Raw genomic sequence first — 21,682 nt, 5'->3', positions numbered from 1 at the left:
TTTCTGTAGAATGCTGTGGTGAAGTCGCAACCGGTAAATGCGTGAAAACCTGGCGTGGCTGCTGCTAGTCCCATCTGCTTCGCCTCCAAGACAGTGGCAATGCTGTTGACATCAATATGTCGACGGCCATTCCCCGACCCACAGTCCATGATAATATAATCCGATTGTATGATGTATGACTTGCCAGGTGCCTTCCTAACATTCCAAGCAGAATCACCATAACATCGGTATCGGATGCTCTGTGATCACAGCATTTCCAGTCGCATTGGAGACATGGAATGCAAGGAGGGTGTTGGCCTCCTCGTGACTGCCCTGGAGATGGGCTGGATGTTCAACGTTCATCTTGGAATTGAGTTCACTGAAGCTGAGACGAGCAAAGTTACCTCCATGGGACACAATCAGCGTCTTCTTCCCTAGGATTTTCCCATAGTGACTTTCTTGCCATTCTTTGAGAAGAAACATTGCTAACTGATCCTTGAAGATCCCATTTTGTAACAACTTCTGGCAGCTCTGCTTGGGTGCTTGTTGGTGACCAGTAATGATGAATGGACGATCGTCAGCTCCACGTAATTTTCTCTCACTCTTTCAGGGACATGGGGCGATAAGTGTCAAACAATATGTGAACCTCGTTCCCACGGTTGGCGCAAACATAGGCCAGGAGGTTCCTGGCCAGGTTTCCGTATGATGTGATGTTCCCAATGGCAGATAGGAAGGAGTGGATCAAGAGTCCACCGTCGATCAAGGTCACACCGATGGGCGGCAGTGGTCTTTCCGTGAACCCATCCTGCAGTGCCTTCAGCTTCCTCAACAGCTTCCTCTTGTCTGTCTTGAGCCCTGATCCATCTGAGTGTGTGATAGACAGCGGGTACTCTGTAATTGGGAAAGTCGTGAAATGTCCAAGATTGAAGGTTGTCCTCTCTGAAATGATTACCAATAAGCAAAGGAAAACATCTTGAAGACTCTCAGCTGCCGCTTTTCTCTTCGCAGAGGGACGCTTCTTCTTCGAGTTTTCGTGCGCGAAATTTGACACCTTTCTTCTTTGGATGGGCTTGGTGAATCTTTCCTCATCCGTTGCACACTCCTCTTGGAACTTCTCACGAAGTTTCCGACCGGCAACAAGGCTCCCTGTCAAATACTCTTGAGTTTCCTGAGCTGCTGCTTTACCTGTAGCGATGTTCAAGAGGCAGGCAGATGTTGATGCCGGTGATGAGAAGGGATCGCATGATTCAGTGATGGCATTGAACAAGGCATCCCTTTGACGACTGTCTTTCTCAATTCTGCTGGCCCGTAGCTGTGTTGAAGGCTGCTCTTCCTGTTCCAGTCCTGTGATACTTCGGAATTCCGTCACGACATGCCGCGCTGCGTTGATGTTATACACCATCTTCTAATCGCATTTTCTGAGTAGTGAAAACCAACGATGCCTCTCATCGGTGATGCTGCGTCCCTATTGACCGTTTGTTCCAGTGACAAATTGATTGCTGATCTGGAATAGTGTTTGTCTGTACGTCGTATGGAGAAGGCTCCTGTCTGAAGTACCATTCGACTCTGTGGTGCTGCCTTCTCTAGCTGGTTCAGAAACAGCACATCCCAACGCGCATAGTTTGGTCGATTGAGACCAAAGAATACGTCGATTATGGCCGGCAGTATCTTGATGTAGCCATCGACATCATTCGTTCAAACTGCACGCATCAGGTCCCTGTGGACCCTGTTGATCATGTAGACATACATGCACCAGTATTGAGCAGTTGGGCCAAGTTCTCCATTCATGACGTTGTTGAAAAATAGCTCATACTGCTCCATGTGTTCTCTGAAAACCTGATGCATCTCAAGAAACTGTTCCAGCGCACTGCAATCCTCGGGAGCTTCAGCAAGTAGTTCCTTCACCGCATCTCGCCTTTCCTGAGTGAGAGTTGACAAGAAGCTGTCATAGAATTTCCTCTCCATGACAAGAGCCAGGATGTCATGGATTCTCGTACAGCGATTGTAGTATTTGCCTCGTATGAAACCCATGAGCGACCCTTCAGCCAGTATCCCATATTCTGTTAAGAGGTATTCAGCACCACTTTCATTTATGAATGTCCCTATAGCACCATAGAAAGCCAATTCCAAGTGGAAGTTTCCAAGCATGATCAGGAGCTGATCAAACAGAGGTGCATCCAGCGCCTGGAATGAGTAGGCTTTCAGAGCAACAGCCAGGTCGTAGGTAACTACACCGTATTCTTGATGGGTTTCAATGGCTACGTTCATGCTTCTCTTCATGGTTTCATGGACAACATCATTTCTGGTCGGAGATGCAGATATCGGATCCATGTACCAGATTTTATGCTTTGGGAGGTCATCATGGACAAACTGCGAGTATAATCCAGGAAAAAGTGGCAAAGGCTTGTCAACTTCTGACTGCAACAACCAGCAGAAATCAAGTAGACATAGAGTTGCAACTTTCTCTGTTTCTTGACGTTCGTTTGATGCCGATAGGTCAAACCAGGCTTTCTTTAGCTGTTTGTAGTATGGGGCAACTTCACATTCTTTCCCATCTCACTCATCTGTTCCTCTCACTGTGGATACCAATAACAGTAGGCCCATCACCAACAGGTTCGTTCGTGCTGGTCTCGTTTTGCATGTTCTGGTAGCAAATCCCAACGGTGGCATGCAGGGTGTCTTTCCCATCGATGATTTCCATGTTTACGTCATAGTTATCCCATGCCAGCCCTGTGCCACGGCTGGGATTTAGTTCTACACCATCAGGTGCATCTCGTTCGTTCTCCTCAGCCGAAAAGGCAAACTCTGTCTCTAACGCCTTGACCTCATCATAACTGAGGCAGTTTCCCAGCCGGTTCAGGATACACAGGATCAGTTTGGAGCCGGTTAAAGTCCCCAGTCCTAACCCAAGCACTATGTGCTTCCAAGGCCGCACTGAGCCCCTTGATACATTATAAACTGCATCTGATGACGTAGCCATTACCTTTCTCAGAACAGGTTCTCTGTTATCACCAGAAGCCTCACGAAGGCCACAAAGGAGTGTTCTGTAAAACAGCAACACTTCTTCTGGGAGATCAGGTGAACATGCCTTGAGTGTCTCTACAGATGTTGGAGTCGGTGTTTTCCACTTGCGCATCGCCTGTATTACAGCGTCAAGATGAAGTTCTCCAGTGCGTATCATGTCGACGTGCTTCTCATCATCATCATCATCATCACGTAGGCTTGCTCTTGCATCATCATCAGACATACCAGAACTGTACATGAAATTTCTCTTCCGATGGTTGTAAACGGATGTGGCAATTTTCTCCCCGAATTTGTCTTTGATTTTGTTCATCAAAGCCTGTACCGCGTAACCTTCTATACCGTCTACTGTCCCTCCTACACTTAGATATTCTGCTTTATAGAGTTCGAGAATTGAAGTTGCAAGCATTGCCCGACGATTCTCAATCACCTCTGTATCGATTAGTGCAGAAATAGTGTTGAATGTCTTGAAATGCAACTGCCTGTTTGAAACGTCTGCATTTTTTGGTACAGCCCCCTCAGCCTCCTTGAATATTCACGACGGCATGACTTATGGTACTAAGCTTCTTTCGCAATCATATCAATCCCACTTCTAACTAAACCTTTGACCTGCTCATTGCTACTTCTTGGAGCTGCTGCAAATATGGCATCACACCCGTCTTTTGTAAGGCACTCTGTGAACGGCTCAACCTTCTGGTTTATGGTCTTCCGCAATACAGGACAGAACATGCATGAGCTCCTCAACAAACCCTTCGTATCAGATGGTGGCAGCGAGCTTCTGCGTCGTGTCTCAGGTTTTTTAGAGGGAGGTTTGCTCTCATAAGTTGATGATGGTCTTTGCACAGCAATGTAATTTTTGTGACATTTAGTATGGTACACTGCATTACCCTTCTCTTGCTGCAGATTAACTTCTGTTGTAATATCTCTGTATCGATCAGACTTAAGTGAAAGTCTGCATTCAGCTGCTCTCTTGAATGAAGCCCACGTTCTGTCATTGAACACTTCCAGTGGGTCATTGAACATTGAACACCACCACGTACGTGGTCGAATGGTACCACGGTCATTGAACACCGTGGCTTTTTGACTTGCAAATGATACAGACCTGATGAGATGCTTCACGACTAACATGGTTGCCATCACTGCCCGGGGTAGGCCTGTCTGTTACCTAAAACAGAATGAAAACATTAGTAGGCAGCTACATCTACAGCAATTTTTGTGGTTGAATTTTAAAGGAAATGAAAAAAGCCAAGTCCACTTGCGAAATGATACAGACCTGATGAGATGCTTCACGGCCCAGGGTAGGCCTGTCTGTTACTTAAAACAGAATGAAAACATAAGGCCTGAGCAGAGCAAACATTTCTGATGTGAAGGATGTACGTGTAGGCTACAATATTTCAATGCCTTATAGGTCTATTACAACTACACCTGGGTTAGTGGGATCGATTAATTCATACAAGTGAACCAACTTGGTGGCATGCATCTTGGGACATACCAACATCGAAATTATCATGATCCATTCTTGTCAAATCTGCACATGCCCTCTGAAAGAAATATAAACTATAAAAAAAACATCAAGCATCTCGTACGTTCCAGTAAGAGATAACAGTGGATGACCTGAATCTTATAGCACGCAGGCATAGCGAGTCTTCGTGCCAGCCATGGGACTATAGTCCGTTTCTAGTTCTGACTCACAGGAGACAGCTTGCATTAGCAATGAAAATGGTCGATTCTGACATTTGAGACGCATTCTGACAGGGTGATGAATTGATCGAGGTGTAGGATTGGTCTGTTTCTATCCAACAGTTTGTACGGTGTCCACACCACACCTCACCCCACCCTAACCCCCACACACATCCCTATAGTGTTCATGTGTGGATGTTAAAAGTGACTGACATGAATGAATGGTGTCTACATGCCACACCCACCCCACACACCCACACCCGCCCTACCCCACCCACCGAGTGTTCATGTGTGGATGTTAAAAGTGACTGACGTGAATGTACGGTGTCCACACCCCCCAACACCCAACCCCCCCACACACAGCCCTACACCCCCCCCCAGATGAAGAACAATGGATGAAGAAAAATACTCACTCAGATGACCTGTACTCATGCTACTGTTGCTGTCAGCTGCCCGTGTGTGAGTGACCCAAAAAGCGAAAGTCGTTTCGTGTCTCGGCTGCTCGACGTGGACGCTCCCACTAGCCTCAGACAGGTAGATAAGCGTATGCGTGCTACATGCATGCATATGCCTGGTACGTGACTCGAGGCTACTGGGGAGGGGGGGGTTAGGGCATGAGCTAAGAGGCCGCGGCCGTCCGATGCGCCAAAACAAGAAAAAATTGCAAAATATTTTGGAATTTTGGGCGCCTCATTCATTATTGGGGAGAGGGGTGGCAGGGCAATTCTATACCCGGTGAAATTATTTTTCATTTAAACCTTATGATTGATCTACTGTAGCTCAAATTCTTCGAAAGGGCCAACTTCAGGGGCTTCTGTTGGCCCTGATGCAGCGGACAAAGTTTCTTGCATGGGTCATTCTACACTCTGGGTTATGTCCTACTTCATTTAAACTAGGTTTTATCTGGTACCTCCAATGTTTGATCTAGCTCAAATTATTTGAAAGGGCCAACTTAAAGGGCTTCTTGCGACGCTTATGCAGCGGACAAAGTTTCTTGCATGGGCCATTCTCCACTCTGGGGGATGTACTTGTTCATTAACCTCCGCCATCGAAGATCAGAGGTTACTGTTTTCACCCCTTTGTTTGTTTGTTTGTTTGTGAACAGTATTACGGAAAACTCCTCGACGGATTTTGACGAAACTTGGTGGGGGGATTAGGTATGGTCCAAGGATCATGCCATTAGATTTTGGACTTGTCCAAAATCCAATATGGCCACTATGCCACCTATTTTGAAAAAATATTTTAATTTTTTTTTTTTTTGCATTTCTACATGTTTTAAGTGATTTCCAACCCCCCGCCCCCCCCCCACAAAAAATTTATGAGAGAAAAAAACATTTTTGCAACTTTTTTTCAACAAAATTTCGATTTTTTTTTTTTTGCATTTCTACATGTCATAAGTGATTTCGAACAAAAAACATGCCAAAATTATAATTGCGGCTGATTTTGGAACTTCAGGTGGATATACCCACGTAAAATCAATTTCTGTCTCAAGGAATCTAGTTATGACGAATGAATTGAGTATGTAAAAGGGAAAGTTGCAAACTATAGCTCTGTGAGCACTGTTGACGTCAAGTTGAATGAATAGGATATCAGGTTCACTTGAGTGACCTAGCAGTATTGGCGGCGGAGGTTTTGCACTCTACCGAGTGCTCCCCTTCTAGTTTAAACATGGTTTTAACTAATACCTCCAATGTTTGATCTAGCCCATTTTAAGGGCTACTTTGAGGGTCCCCAGGGGCCACACGCAGCGCGTGGTGCCCGGCAGAAATCCATATCTGCATATGTCAGGTTCCTCCCAAAACCCCCTGCACTCAGATATCGGTACCTCGTTCGTATGATCAAAATCCTCTGGGCTGCCGGTCTATTAGGACATCTACCAAGTTGATCAGTTCAATTAAACGCACAACTTGTGTCATTGATGCTTTATCCTTCTCTCCTTTGGTGTCGTGATCTCGCAAGACATGGAAGACATGTTTCGTCCAGCAAGACCTGTGGTACATAACGTCAATTGCATGTGCATCACTTGGCACTATAGCAGTGTTCAATCGAGTCATAAAAACAGGGTTCTGAGCAACATCAACAGCTTCTCTCAGCGATTTGAACGCACTATCACTCCGTACAAGGTAAATAGGTTGACCATCAGTCCTCTGGCAAAAGAAGCACAAAGCCTTGTCATAGGGGTCTGTGGATGACCGAGTGAATGGTGTGGAGGAGCTTGACGACTCCAGACATACTTCGGGCATTTTTCTCTTTCGACCTAGCCCTTTGGCGATATGCGACCCTGATGATAGTGCCTAATCATAAGGAACCCTGGCACAATGAATTTGGTCCTTGATAGTTGCATTGGAATAGCATGTTCGGTGCCAGACAGCCTTCTCCTTTTGCAACAGTTCTGCTGACATCCCCTCAAGTCGTTTATGAATCTGTACATAATCACCATCCTGTAAAGTGGCTCGCTCCTGTATTGTCTCTATCAAACAGCAGAACGACTCGACTTTTGGTTGCAACACCAAGGACCCTTTCAGGGAAGAATTATCTTGGCACAGGACACATTTTGTCCAGTTCGTTGATCCTTTCGTCTGGCATGAATCCTTGCCACTCAGTGGTACTTCATCCATCATGTTGTTGGTCCTGCAAATATAAAAATAAATCGTCAACTCATGAATGTCAAATCTATCATACATGATACAGCCTATAAAACTCTGGCTGTGCCTATGTCTAGGGCCATATCAAGGGCACAAATAACATTCATCACCATAAAAAGCAAACAGATGAGAAAAACAACATCCTTATTTTCTTTGACTAATTTATTGACCTAAACGTATGTGATTTAAACGGAAGATGCGGGTAAATGTCGCAATGATAGACCTTTATTAGATCCAAAATAAAAACCGCTACTAAAGGCCCGGTCACACCTTGACGTTTTAGCCAGCGATGGCAACGTATTAAAATGTATGTAAAACGCTGGCTTATGTTGAACTTTTGATGTTTTTTTTGAAAGATTCGGACGTATTCACAGCAACTTGGTCTTATGTATAACGCATTGGTAACGGACACAGAACGTTTCGTTGTGTTATAGATAACTTATACCAACGAATGCTGAACCTGTTGTCGGCCTACACAACCGATGCCCAACGATAGTCTAACTTAGGCATAGCGCGTTGCACGCATCGCCGACGATGTCGTGACGTAGCCTATTAAAAGGCTGACGCACAACGATTCGAATCATAACTGCCGTAGAAATGGAAGTGTCAACATCGCGGTCACACCTTTGCGATCTTGCCAGCGTATGCCGACCTAAGAAAAATGTGTCTAAAACGTTGGGGCACGTCAAATACGGTATGAGTAAGTTTGGTATACGTGAGTAGAACGCTAAAGTACGCTATCATACGTCGTAGTAAGTAGAGTACGTCAAGAAATTTTAAACATGTTCAAAATTTTACAACGTACTCGGCGTATGACACACGTTCCGCATGCGATGGGGATAAGTTTTACACACGATATGTGGACGCTTACACACGTCCACAAAGGCTACTTATAAGCTACTCATAAGTCGAAACACGTCGCGGTAATGTCTTTTTTACGCGAAACTTATTTCAAACTTATGTTTGACGTGCTTTGAACCAATTGTTTACGTCGTCCCAACACACATCGACGTATGTAGACGTATTCCAATGACGTCTTCCGGTCGACAAAAAAAAAAAAATTAACGTGTTTCTAGCTTACAACTGCCATATAAAGACGTGTTCCCAGCGGTTTTGGGAATTGGTATATAAAAATGCTGCTCATAAAAGGGGAACCCAACGGTGTTTTAGAGTCCTTTTTGAGTCGATGTCCATGTTCAGCAGTAACAGTATCAGTATCAGTATTAGTATTAGTATTAGTAGTAGTTTGTTCATGTTGGCAGTAGTAGGTGAGTGTGAGGGGGAGGGTGTGGGTTATGATGGATCGTCCTTGCGTCCGCGTGTCCACGGGTAGGAGACATCTTTTCACCATTGTTCGAAGTTCTTCGCGGCTAATTTTTTATGGGACTTTTTCAACAATGAGCTATAGCTTGTTTTTACGATTTAGGTCTATTCATAACGGGTTGGACAAATGCACAATGAACTAATAATGTGCATAGAGCGCTTTGATTACTTATAGATACGATATACCAACGAATAATTATCGTGAAGCCGGCGTTCACAAACTATGCCCAACGATAGCCTAACTTATCCATATCGTGCGGCAGTTTATCTTTGCCGGTGACGTGGGGTTTGCTATTCATAGGCTGCCACTCAACGATTTAAATGGCTGCATCTCCACTATTGAAAGTAGACGCTTGCGCTCAACAATTGGATTTTTTTTACACTCAACGACTTTTAAACGGTACCACTCAGCTATTTTCATTGTTTACAATGAACGATTTAAATTGCTGTCACTCGCCTTTCTTTTTTGACGCTGGCGCTCGGAAATTTTAATGGTTTCTATTGAACGTGCTAAATCGCTCAAACCCCACTATTGAAAGTCGACGCTTGCGCTCAACAATTGGATTTTTTTTACACTCAACGACTTTTAAACGGTACCACTCAGCTATTTTCATTGTTTACAATGAACGATTTAAATTGCTGTCACTCGCCTTTGTTTTTTGATGCTGGGGTTTGGGATGCTGGGGGTCACGTTTCTTCTGAACGTGTTAAAACGCTCAAACTCGACTATTTTAAATAGACGCTGCCGATGGACAATTGGAATCATAGCCAAGCTAGACATCGAAGTGTGAACATCCTCGTCATGCCGAAGAAAAGTTTGAAGAATGCTGCAAATAAGTGTCCTGGCCGTGGCCGTGGACGCTGACGCAAGGACGATCCATTATACCCACGTCTTACAGCCTATGAGTAACTTAAAAGTAACGTCTGTCGACGTGTGGCAACGATCGCGTAACGTGCCAACAACACGTTAATCATAGGTTAGAAATAAGTTTCGGGTACGCTAAACATTACCTCGGCGTGTCTCAACTTATGATTAACTTACAAGTAGCATGTGTTGACGTCTGTCAATGATCGCAGACCGTGCATACAACTTGTGGCCAGCGTAGCGGAACGTGTGAGTCATACGCCGGCATACGTCGTGAAATTTCAAGCATGAAAAAATTTGAGGACAACCAAAAAGTACAACGTTTAAAGCCAACGTACAACGACGTATGGCAGTGTTTTTCAGCGTGCTCTCAATGTTATCAAAACTTACCCATAACGTATTCAACGTGTGCCAGCGTTTTAGAAAAAAAATTCAAAAATCGGCATACGTTGGCTAAAACGTCAAGGTGTGACCGGGCCTTAAGATGTAAAATTACCTGAATAAAATAAAAGCAGAGATGAGTGGGAAATCAACAATACGGCCTAACTACATGCCAGTAAACTAAATAGAAACTCCAAAAAGACTCCCTCTGTAATTCCAACCCCTGGGCACAAAGCTAACCTAATCCTAACCTATTATACAGCAGTTAATCTAATGGAACAAAATACGTCAGTGACTGATTACATTGATGGTGACTTTCTTTCCGGATAAATGAAAGCACGAACCAGCACATAAAGACATATTTAAAGATCAACCCGAAATAATAGAAAAAGGATAAACATATAACATGTCGACTGCCCAACTTCCAACTCCTAGCCTAACAGGAAACGCAATTAAAACCTCCAACCCCGTGGCCATTCAAACCATAATCCTACCCCATACAAAAGAACATAAAATGACAAAAAAGTACATATGCCTCAAAGGCAATCACAACTTACTGAAAAAAGGAAGAAAGGTGTTGAAAACCGAATATGATGAAACGAAGCTCCGAAGTAAACTGTCAGGAATAAATCGAAAATAAACGAAGCGAACTGTAAATGATGTCATAGTGCTGTACATGCTTGGACGCGCGCCGCGCCACATCACGTCGTCATGCCACGCCCAGCAACCATAACCTGAGGCAATAGCATGGCGTCGCAACGTGGCGTCACCTATGTTCCCTACAAGATCACACTTACAATACATCCAACTACAAAAACTTTAAATCAAACGTTTTACTACTGAAGGTGCCGAACCTTCTGATATTGAACAACAGACACACCAATGTTTCATTGCACAGATGGCCGTTTCCATGGGAACCAACTGTTCCAATACTTGAAAATCATAATACTTATGTGTAAGTTAGTCATGGTCACTATATTTAACAATTATTTCGGCCATCCAATGGAAAATATAATTTATTAAAAAATGGCAATTCCGCTCCAAAAATGCTGTTTCCATGGCAGCCGACAGTCAAAATGCAACATTTTATTATCTTATAAAATCCATTGTTAGCCATTTAACAGTAATCCATCATCAGTTGGTTATTTTGTATTGTTTCAGATTTTTTTTAAATTGGAATTCAAAAAAAGCATTTTTCACCCCAAAACGACTTTTCCAAAAGTTGAAAAGATCTGAAACATTTTTTCATTTAAATGGATTTTAAACTTCTCAAAAATCTTAGGTTTGCTACTCTCCAAAAAATTCCAACGAAATTACACAAGGAACCTGACTAATAGGGTGAATAGAGCAGAATGTTTGTGAAGCACAACATGCTGTCCTTGATTAAACAGTCTCGGTAACATATCTGAGGGAGGGAGTTCAAGATGTGGGGTGGAGACCCAATTCTATCTTTGAACATAATATATATGTATCATATAGTGCCACCTGTTTGGGCACCATTATTTCAAATAATGTTCTTCCCATACAGTACTATAAAAGGGGGAAAGTAGCTGAAACTGACTGCATAGGCGATTAGTCACATGGTGGTGCACTCCATTGTTTTACATGGGAATGTGATTACAGGAGTAAAAAATAACTTACAAGATGCTGAGTGGACCAGACACACTTTGATGTGCTGTATTATGTTTATTTTCTCAGCTGCATGATAGTGTGAAATCACTCATGCTTCACTGCAAAGCTGTGTTTGGTGCTTTTGTTTGAACATGTGCTTAAAGTGCATTAAATTAAACTTTTTTCAAATTAAGAATTATTCTCACTCAGATTCAACATCACCGTAATACAGTACATATCATCGAGTTGTTTAAGTTTTATTTATTTCATAATCTTCAGTTTGTTTGTTTTTAATAGCTCTTGAGATGCCAATCGGGTCACACACACTTTGATGCTGTGTGGTAATGTTTAATTAATTGGCCGCACGATGGTGTGCATTTGGTTTTTGTAGGGGAATGATATTACACTGGAAGACAATTCCGTGGCTCAAATGCACAACTCCTCACTTTAGATGGGTATGGCTCATGGCAAGCAGAACAAGAGAACAGCTAAAATTTAAATGTGCGCCAACCTCTCGGCATGTTTAACGTAATGGAGATTGTTCAACGACTGTCCATCGGGTAATATAAGCTTAACACGCAAAATGTGCCTCACAGCTGACAAAATATTGGATGCAGTACCCCTGCAGCCAGATGCAGGTGACTGATTAATTTGAAGGAGAAAGAAGGACATGATTGGATAACATTAGTCATAGAGCATGAACCTATCTTCAAAATTAACAGCTGAGGAAAGAAGAGCATTATTGGATGGCCAGATTCAAAGAGAGTGAATCTACCTTCAAAACAATGAGCCTGAGGAACCACAAGAACAGATGCATGAGCTTAGTCAAAGAGCACAAACTCGCATTTTTAATGAACACCCAAAGGTAAGAAGAGTATGTCTGCAAGCTCAAATTGCTCGATCACCAAGATTCCAAAAAATAACATCATCTCAATGGTTTAGAGCTGCCTTTAATTATGACCCATCCTTTGTCCTTCAACAGAACCTTCTTTAAGCCAGGTGGTGGCTTAGCGGCTAGGGTGGCTGGCTTGGGATCTTAGGATCATGAGTTTGAGCCCCATTTTCCACTGACTTAACACCAGGTGGGGTTGACTCAGCCTGTCATTCTTCTGAGGTTGGCGAAATGAATACCAGTGTACTGGTTTAGGGGCACAGCATGACCGGCACAGCCGTGCCCAAACAAAATGATAGCTATCTACAAGCCAGGCTGTCATATGCAAGAAGAAGAAGAAGAAGAAGAAGAAGTAGAAGAAGAAGAACCTTCTCTGGATATTGGTAAAATGCATCAAGTGTGCAAGCATTGCCAGTACATTAAAATGGAAAGGTGAGGCTCCGGGATTGTGTTGTGTCTGAAAAGTGAAATTAGGTCTTCTACCTGAACCACCAGAGCTACTAGATTGGCTAATGTCAATAATATGAGAAAGTACAACTGCTGTTTCCACATGACATCATTTGTTGCAGGAGAGATATGTCATGAATGGTTAACATTCAAAATTAGAGGCTAGGTTTACCATTGGATTGGAACTATGCAACATCAGTGATATGGAGGCTGAGTTCCTTCAAGTTTACTTCATTGATCATCATCAGGTACAAAAAAGTGACGCTGCACCATAATTTCTGAATTCCAATCTGACATAGTCTTTGAACTTCAAGAAATGCCCCACTGGCAAAATTTCTACAATCACCAATTAAGACAAACAATGGAAAAAATAACATCATATGAGCTGAGATGTCATTAGAGGAGATAAAAAATCCTGTTGGAAACCAATCTGGACACTTCAATGCACCAACTAAAAGCAACATTTCTATCATTGTTGGCCATGAACAATTTTCATCCCACAATATACTCCTGCAGAAAAGATCATCAAAGCAACCACCTGATTTTGTGAATGGGTTTCACAAGACCTGTGATGTGTTACAATACCCACTCACTACGTGGCAAGGTGATGATGGATTCCACTTTCAAATAACGTTGCAGAATCCACGTACTGGCCTACCAACTGCCAAAACTGTTTCAGCTAATGACATTTACGTCTTTCCATATATCATGGAAAGACTAAATAAATGTAACCATATTTTCCACTGCTGCTGTCTTACAAGTCAGTTTCTGATAGATATGTCCACAAAAGTTTAATCTGAATTCCTTGGCTTCATCACAAATCATCAACAGGTGATGTTGACTGAAATAACAGTGTTTTGGGCGATCAAGTGTGGTACGTCAGGTGCCCCCTCAATGGGGAGAAGCAGGGGTGGATCCATAATTTTTTTTTAGGGGGTGGGGGGGAGGTCACTGAAGGTTAAGATGTTCTCATATTGTGAAATATACCACCAATCCTCCTTCAAGTCAACAAAATAGTCCAGGAAAAAACGGTTAATTTATCCACAGCTCGCAGTGTCTGACCATAAATTCACTTTCTCCACAGGAAAATTTGGGAATATCGAGCAAATTGACAAAAAGGCCTCAGGCCTGTCACAAACTGATTCTAAAGAAAAGCTGAAGATTTTGGAATCTTTACAATGGATCTTTACAACAACAATGTAAATACACAAAATGTTTCCAATACAAATTAATGAAAATATTAAACGGACAAGCACAAAATGCGGCGAAATGACCCCGAGCACTAAACCTAAACTCGCCAATGCGGATCATAAGATCATTAATTATAATAATGGATGATGTAGCCACTGAAACTTTGAATCACCTGGTGAAATAGTTCAGGATTGTCTTGCGCTTTGCTATAGGACACAATCCCGAAAATGTTGCCTTTCTCTTCAGAGCTATAACTAATCACTGAGTCGCAGGGATTAACACACAACCAGCAGAGAAACGTATCGTGGCTCGGATTAATTGCTGATTGCCCAGTGATACAGTATCTCGCATGGCGATCATGTGACCTAATTGTAAGGGCAGAGGGTGCACGTGCACCTGGTGAACCCCCCCCCCCCCCGGATCCACCATTGAGAGGGGTGGAGCTTGGCTTGCCCTTCCCTAACATAACATATTCAGAACATGTGAAAAAATAGTCTGTAGCCAAATGTTATGAAAATATTATTTTTCTGTTTTTTAAAACATCACAAAAACCTTCAGAAAACACTGCATGCTTAAAACATTTCTTTTTAACAGTTGCACATTTGTGATGTGTACATTTGTCATATAATGTCAAAAAGGTGATAAAAAAAAATAATGTTATTCGATAACATTTGATGCTGTTTTAGAAACCCTACAAAATTATGTTTTCACAGTATATTGCATGATATTTCCATGATCTAATAGCATTGTATTCGTTGGGATGCTCTGTCAGGAATCATACCAATTGCATTTCAATATTTATATTCCGTATGCAGAAATGCAAATTAATATACAAAGGGTCCACAATCTGCATGGGGCTACACTGAGTGAAACGAGTGGTTGCATGATTCTGTATGATCTTAAGCAAGGAAATTAGGCCATTTTGGCCATCATTGCCTTGTTGCACTCCCGAGTTAATTTTTGATAAAGCTGTAAATAACAATCTTCTTGATGTATCGCTAAAGTCTAAATAATAACCCGATCTTGATCAGGTGACCCTGAGTTATGAAAAAATTAGTCTGCAGTAACTTTCATAATTTTTGACTGCATTTCTCATTCTTCATGTGGCCCCTACAGGAGACAACAGAAAATAAACGTACCCAGAACACATTGCCTCCTGTTTCACTCAGACCTGTTGTTTCTCTCGACCAGATCCAGTAAGTTCACTCTGCTGTTTATACCTTGTGTTTTGGATTGGATTTTTATTTTGAAATATCTTTTTTTACCGTTTATGTAATTAAATACTTGCACTGTGTTGTGCACTTGGGATGGTTGATTGAGACATAGCTCTTTGTGCCTTTCTGAATTTTAACTTTATTTGGCAAACAATTGGCACAGCCAGTTGGGCGGTATTCATGGTCCTTAAGAAACCCACCTTCATGTATTTTTGCAAACTATTTTTATTCATTATTTCTTTTGCTTTTCTAATCTTATGTTGATATAGTAAGTACAGTGCCTTCAGAAAGTATTCACACCCCTTGACTTTTGTCACATTTTGTTGTGTTACAGCCTGAATTAAAAATGGATTAAATTTAGATTTTTTTGGTCACCGATATACACATGATACCCCAGAATGCAATTTTTTTTTGAGAAATTTTTACAAATTGATTAAAAATGAAAAGCTGAAATGAGTCAGTAAGTATTCAACACCTTAGCTATGATACTCTGAATTGAGCTCAGATGCATCCAATTTCTTTTGGTCATTCTTGAGATGTCTCTGCCATTTTAATGGAGTCCACTTGTGGCCAATTCAATTGATTGGACATGATTTAGGAAGAAACACACCTTTTATATAATATCCCACAGTTGACAGTGCATGTCAGAGCAGAAACTCGACCATGAAGTCCAAGGAACGGTCTGTAGAACTCCGATATATAATTGTGAGAAGGCATAGATCTGGGAAAGCATATAAAACAATTTCTAGTGTTGAAGGTTCCCAAGAGCACAGTGAGCTCCATCATTAGGAAAGTGAAAGAATATGGAGCTACCCAGACTCTTCCAAGAGCTGGCCCTCCAGCCAAACTGAACAACCGGGCAAGAAGGACCTTGTTTCAGGAGGTGACCAAGAACCCAATGACCACTCTGACAGAACTACAGAGTTCCTTTGCTGAGATGGGAGATCCTGCCAGAAGGTCAAAAATCTCTGTAGCACTTTACAAATCTAGGCTTCATGGCAAAGTAGCCAGACGGAAGCTACTCCTGAGGAAAAGGCACATCACAGCTTGCCTGGTGTTTGCAAAAGACACGTAAAAGAGTATGAGATCATGAAGCAAAATATTCTGTGAGCTGATGAGTTGAAACTTGAACTCTTTGGCCTGAATGCAAAGCGCTACGTCTGGTGAAAACCCAGCACAGCTCATCACCCCATCTAACACCATCCTTACCGTGAAGCATGTTGGTGGCAGCATCATGCCATGGGGATGCTTTTCAGTGGCAGGGACTGGGAGTCTTGTAAGGAGAAGAGGGAACAATGAATGGAGCCAAATACAGGCAAATCCTTGAGGAGAACCTGCTTCAGAGTGCAAAAGACCTCAGACTGTGGCGAAGATTTACGTTCCAACAGGCCAATGACCCCAAACATACAGCCAAAGCCACACTGGAATGTAATGCCACACTGGAAAAGCCACACTGGAATGTGACGTCATAAGAACTAGAACATGAAAGTCCTTGAGTGGCCCAGCCAAAGCCCAAACCTGAATCCCATTGAGAATCTGTGGAAAGGCTTGAAGATTGCTGTTCACTGACGCTCCCCACCCAACTTGACAGAGCTTGAGCAAATCTGCAAGGAAGAATGGGAGAAAATCCCTAAATGCAGATGTGCAAAGCTGATACAGACATACCCAAGAAGGCTCAAAGCTGTAATCACTGCCAAAGATACTTCGAGAAAGTATTGACTCAGGGGGCTGAATACTTACATAAATTAGATATTTAATTTTCAATAAATTTGTAAAAAATTCTAAAAACATGTTTTCACTTTGTCATTATATGGGGTATTTTACGTAGAGCAGTGACAAAAAAAATATTAATTTTAATCCATTTTAAATTCAGGCTGTACCACAACAAAATGTGAAAAAGTCAAGGGGTGTGAATACTTTCTGAAGGCACTCTATATCTTTCACATTCTTATGTGTATGGGAAAGAATGGGAGCCCCCGGTGTTCTACAAATGTAATATAGAACCACTCTCATCTCCTGTTCTGTTGGCCCTGCCTTGGGGATGGGGCTTCACCTTGATGCGCACAAGCTCCACTGTCAATCGTACCAAAGTTGCAGTCCCTAACCATAACCCTGCTCTCTAATCCCCACCATGTCGTTTTTTTTTTTGTTGTTTTTTTGTATACATTGTCAAGGCTCTTATGAGAGCTAACACTCAACGCACAGTAAAGGGGGGGGGGGCGTGAGACAAGAGGGGCGGGAGAGGGAAAGACAAAACATTGGTGAACAGAGACATTAGGAGATCTGTGGAAGGGAGAGGGATGTGGTGGGGAACACGGGGTATTCAAGATGGACATAACAGGGACTTTCAGGAAGGAAAGCAGGGAATTAAGCAGTTTGTGCCTGGTTTGCCCAGCGCAGCATTTGAGGAACTATTCTGCCTGCATCAGGAATATATATATATATATATATATATATATATATATATATATATATATATATATATATATATATATATATATATATATATATATATATACTTGGTGTTGGCTTAATGGTTAGGGTGGTGGGCTTGGGATTCTAGGGTCCTGAGTTAAAATCCCACTCAGCTGTTGAATTAATACCAGGTGGGGTTAACTCGGCTTGTCATCCTTCCGAGGTCAGCAAAATGAGTGCCAGCATGCTGGTATACTGTGTCGGAGTGGCGACCGGTCCAGGGTTGTGCCCAATAGCCAAGGAGACTGCTTAGGCAGCACCAACGCTCTGCACAGAGTATGGTCCTGATGGATGGATGGATGGATGGATGGATGCATGGATAGATAGGTTAGTAGAGAAAGCAGTGCAATAATAACTACATTTAATGTTTACAAATACAACAATAATCACAATAAAATTTGAATAATTCCCAATGTTACTGCATAAATCGATATAAATCGATATGGTCCCAACGGATGGATGTATGAATCGGCGATATATGCTGTTACAGGCATTGATTTTTCACCTCCATGGGCAGGTTTGTAAGATGAAGCACACTGGTGCTGCAGGAGCAAAGAGAACAGTGAGAATTGAGGAGGGAGTCAGATGGAGTGAGTTGTGAGAGTTGAGATTGAGTAAGGCAGAAAAGAGAGAAGGAGAATGATGGAGTAAGACTGCGAACAAAGTGAGCAGTGAGAGTGAAGACTGTGATGTAAGAGCTGTAATGGTCGCTGGTGTGACGTGAAACACAGCACCGTACTTAGCACCAACCTCCTGCAATAAGACCAAATGGGAACCTGTGCTAAGGGATGTTTGGTGATGCATTGTACATGTCCCACCATTGCTGTGTACATCTTCCACCCTCCATTTTACCCAATTATTTTGTTGTTTTTTGTCTGGAGAAGCCTTTGCAAAGTTCTGTCAGACAGTAATCAAAGACAGCATTGTGAAAGGAGAGATCCTCCATATGAACAGATTGAAGATGTTAATTGAGACGGCCCAATAAATTTGTCCCACACAAGGCAAGCAACTTCGTTCAGTGCACCTCAAAGATAAACTGGTGGTGCGTTATCCTCAGCCCCAGTATACAGGGTGTCCCAAAAAAATGTACTCACATTTTGGCTCCTCATAACTCATTGAATTTTTCATTTATTTTGAGATCAAATTGACCCTAATAATGGCAGAAGTATGACTAGGTTTTGAAGAAAGAAAATTTATCATAAAGTGCTACTGGAAGCACGATAACATCATGGAAGTGCAAAGACATTTTAGAAGACATTTTCACAAAGATCCACCAATGCGACGCACCATTGCTCGCATCCGAGATAAGTTTGAAACATATGGAACTGTGCATGACGTCCATAACGAGTGTTCAGGAAGACCACGGTCATCAACCACCCCCGCAAAGGAAAATCAATTGCTGGAAACCCTCCACCGATCCCCACGGAAATCTGTACGACAAATGGCTCGTGAGACAGGAATCCCAAAATCAAGCGCCCATCGCATTTTGAAGCGAATTAATTGGAAAAGTTACATTCCAAAATTAATCCACGCACTAAATGAAGACGATCCTGACCGGAGAGCTGAATTTTGTGAGTGGTACCTGGGCAAATGCGAAGAAGATGCAGCATTTCCATCCAAAATTGTTTAGAGCGATGAGTTCAGCTTCAAGTTAAATGGCTCAATTGACCGACACAATTGCACCTACTGGGCTCCTGAAAATCCGCATGTTACTATGGAACACCATTAAAACTTACCAGGGGTTACTGTGTGGTGTGGGATATCAGCATTGGGCATCCTTGGGACATTCTTTTTTGACCAAACTGTCACTGGGGATGTTTACTTAAACTTGCTGCAGGAATCCGTCGGTCCACGTGTCGAAGAGATATTTGGTGACGAAGAGATTTACTTTCAGCAAGATGGAGCACCTCCCCACTACCACCGTGATGTAAGGGCCTATCTCGAAGCAACTTTTCCGAACAGATGGATTGGGCGAAGAGGTAGTGTTGAATTCCCTGCGCGTTCCCCAGACCTCACTCCAATAGACTTCTTTTTATGGGGATATCTCAAAGATAAGGTTTACGGCTCAAAACCAGCAACAGTCGATGAGCTGAAAGAGGAAATTGAAAGACAGTGTCTTGCAGTTCCAAATGAAATGATTCGTAATGCTGTTGAATCCATTGGTCCGCGTTATCGGCTGTGTTTGGAACGTGATGGTCGTCAGTTTGAACATTTGTAAACATGCTTTTATCCATTTAAACATTTAACCATTAATCTTGTTTCTAAGTCAATAAACAACGCATTTATTATCATTTTAAGAGTGAGTACATTTTTTTGGGACGCTCTGTATTCAGTAAGGCCTACCAGCCAAAATGTTTGTGAGATTGTGTAGGTAGGCATCCAATCAAGGAGTTCCTTTGTCACCCACAAGGGAGTCATCCAAAACCAGTGAAGCAGATGGCACAAGAAAAAGAGCAATCAGAGATTGCAGACCCTCACCAGGACATGTTTTGTGTGGTATTTGTGTAGTTTTTTGGAGTATATCTTGAGTGGTGTTTGTGTACTGGTGTTTTATATCTATATACTAGTGTGTGTGTGTGTGTGTGTGTGTGTGTGTGTGTGTGTGTGTGTGTGTGTGTGTGTGTGTGTGTCTCCTCCATAACTCCAAAACCATAAAACCTAGCAGCGTGAAACTTTGCACGCATACGAAGAAAACTTGAAGGAAGTGCACAAGTGAAAATTGGGTGTTTGGGTTGATTAAAACAGCCCTTTTGAAAATAATTAACAGCCTTATTTAATTGTATCCTTCATCAGGAGATCCTCGGCCACCTCGCTTTTTGGTGTCTTAAAGCGTTTCCTTGGAAACCTCGCTGGGGTCTGAAAGCGCCATGTTTTTTGGCCTGCTCAACCTTGCCCTGACTTGGAACAGGCCACAATGATTTCTCAACAATAAAGTTGCTGTTTTCACTTTCCTCACTCATATTATCGAATGCCTGCTCATCATAGCTACGAATCGCTGGGGACATTGCAATGCTTATAAATGCCCAGAGACATCAGCGTTCGTTGATTTAGTTCATTTTTGCACATGCGATCACCACGAGTATCTCTTAAATTAAGGAGAATTACAAAATTTAAGCTCCAGAATCGAACTTACAAGCAGTTCTGACTGCTAGAAAAGTGTTCATTTGTCCAATTCAGACATATTTGACTTTTCGGGAGTCTCCGGGAGGTGTATGTTTCATATGACGGTCGGCGATTGGCAATTGCATGCCAAGGGAGCTGTTTGTTATCAACGTTTTCGTTGGAGTGCTTTAGCCAGTGCTCTACAATATTCACACTGTCACTGAATACTGTATCGAGATCGACTTGAACAAAGTTCAGGCTACTCGCCTGCATTGGCCACATTTTCTTCTGCGGTGCAACAGGCGGTGGCTGCCTCGCTGAAAATGTGAATTTTTTATTATCCACAATGTTTCCCGATTTTCACGACGTTATACGACATACGTCACTTTGGCATAGATAAATACAAATAAAAATTAAACGTTTCGATTTGAAAAGTTTCTTTAAACGTTTCGTGCATTGCATGGTAAAGCCACTTGGCGCTTTCTTCAACATTCAATTGCGATTCCATGGTTCTACACTGGAGGTAGGAAGGCAAAATAAGTTATATGATCACAATGAGAAAAAAATTATTTTCAGTTCTGAAGTAAGGAATTGGCACATCACAGCAGTTAAAGCTAAGAGTTACGCGTGCTCACTCTGTGTAACCTGGATTCAAGTCCATTTATATATATATATATATATATATATATATATATATATATATATATATATATATATATATATATATATATATATATATATATATATATATATATATATATATATATATATATATATATATATATATATATATATATATATATATATATATATATATATATATATATATATATATATATATATATATATATATATA

General features: G+C 42.0%; 2 protein-coding genes and 1 pseudogene across 5 annotated transcripts in view; 1 reads left to right on the top strand and 2 right to left on the bottom strand.

Annotated features, from left to right (window-relative positions):
* LOC147013107 (uncharacterized) overlaps nucleotides 1-21,682 on the top strand; it is a 145,897-nt gene that overhangs the window by 30,755 nt on the left and 93,460 nt on the right. Inside the window, exons 1-2 of one of the 4 annotated variants that reach the window (XM_085854691.1) lie at nucleotides 5,015-5,139; nucleotides 15,152-15,231. In XM_085854691.1, coding sequence (XP_085710817.1) covers nucleotides 5,098-5,139; nucleotides 15,152-15,231 — 122 coding nt within the window. In that variant the 5' untranslated portion in view covers nucleotides 5,015-5,097. Of the gene's footprint in view, nucleotides 1-5,014; nucleotides 5,215-15,151; nucleotides 15,232-21,682 lie in introns of those variants that run through there. The other 3 variants (XM_085854690.1, XM_085854693.1, XM_085854692.1) reach the window with 3 other exon arrangements.
* Nucleotides 2,540-4,137, bottom strand: LOC147013110 (uncharacterized). Its single transcript, XM_085854694.1, is given in 2 exon segments — nucleotides 2,540-3,534; nucleotides 3,537-4,137. Coding segments are annotated over 2 exon segments (1,596 nt in total).
* On the bottom strand, nucleotides 6,072-7,388 carry LOC147013109 (uncharacterized; annotated as a pseudogene).

Source organism: Eptatretus burgeri, chromosome 14 (genome assembly GCF_056783735.1).
Source record: "Eptatretus burgeri isolate ZD-2024b chromosome 14, Ebu_testis_v1, whole genome shotgun sequence".
Classification (NCBI taxonomy): Eukaryota; Metazoa; Chordata; class Myxini; order Myxiniformes; family Myxinidae; genus Eptatretus; species Eptatretus burgeri.
Note: the sequence above shows the minus strand (reverse complement) of the source record. Positions and strands in the feature narration are given on the sequence as shown.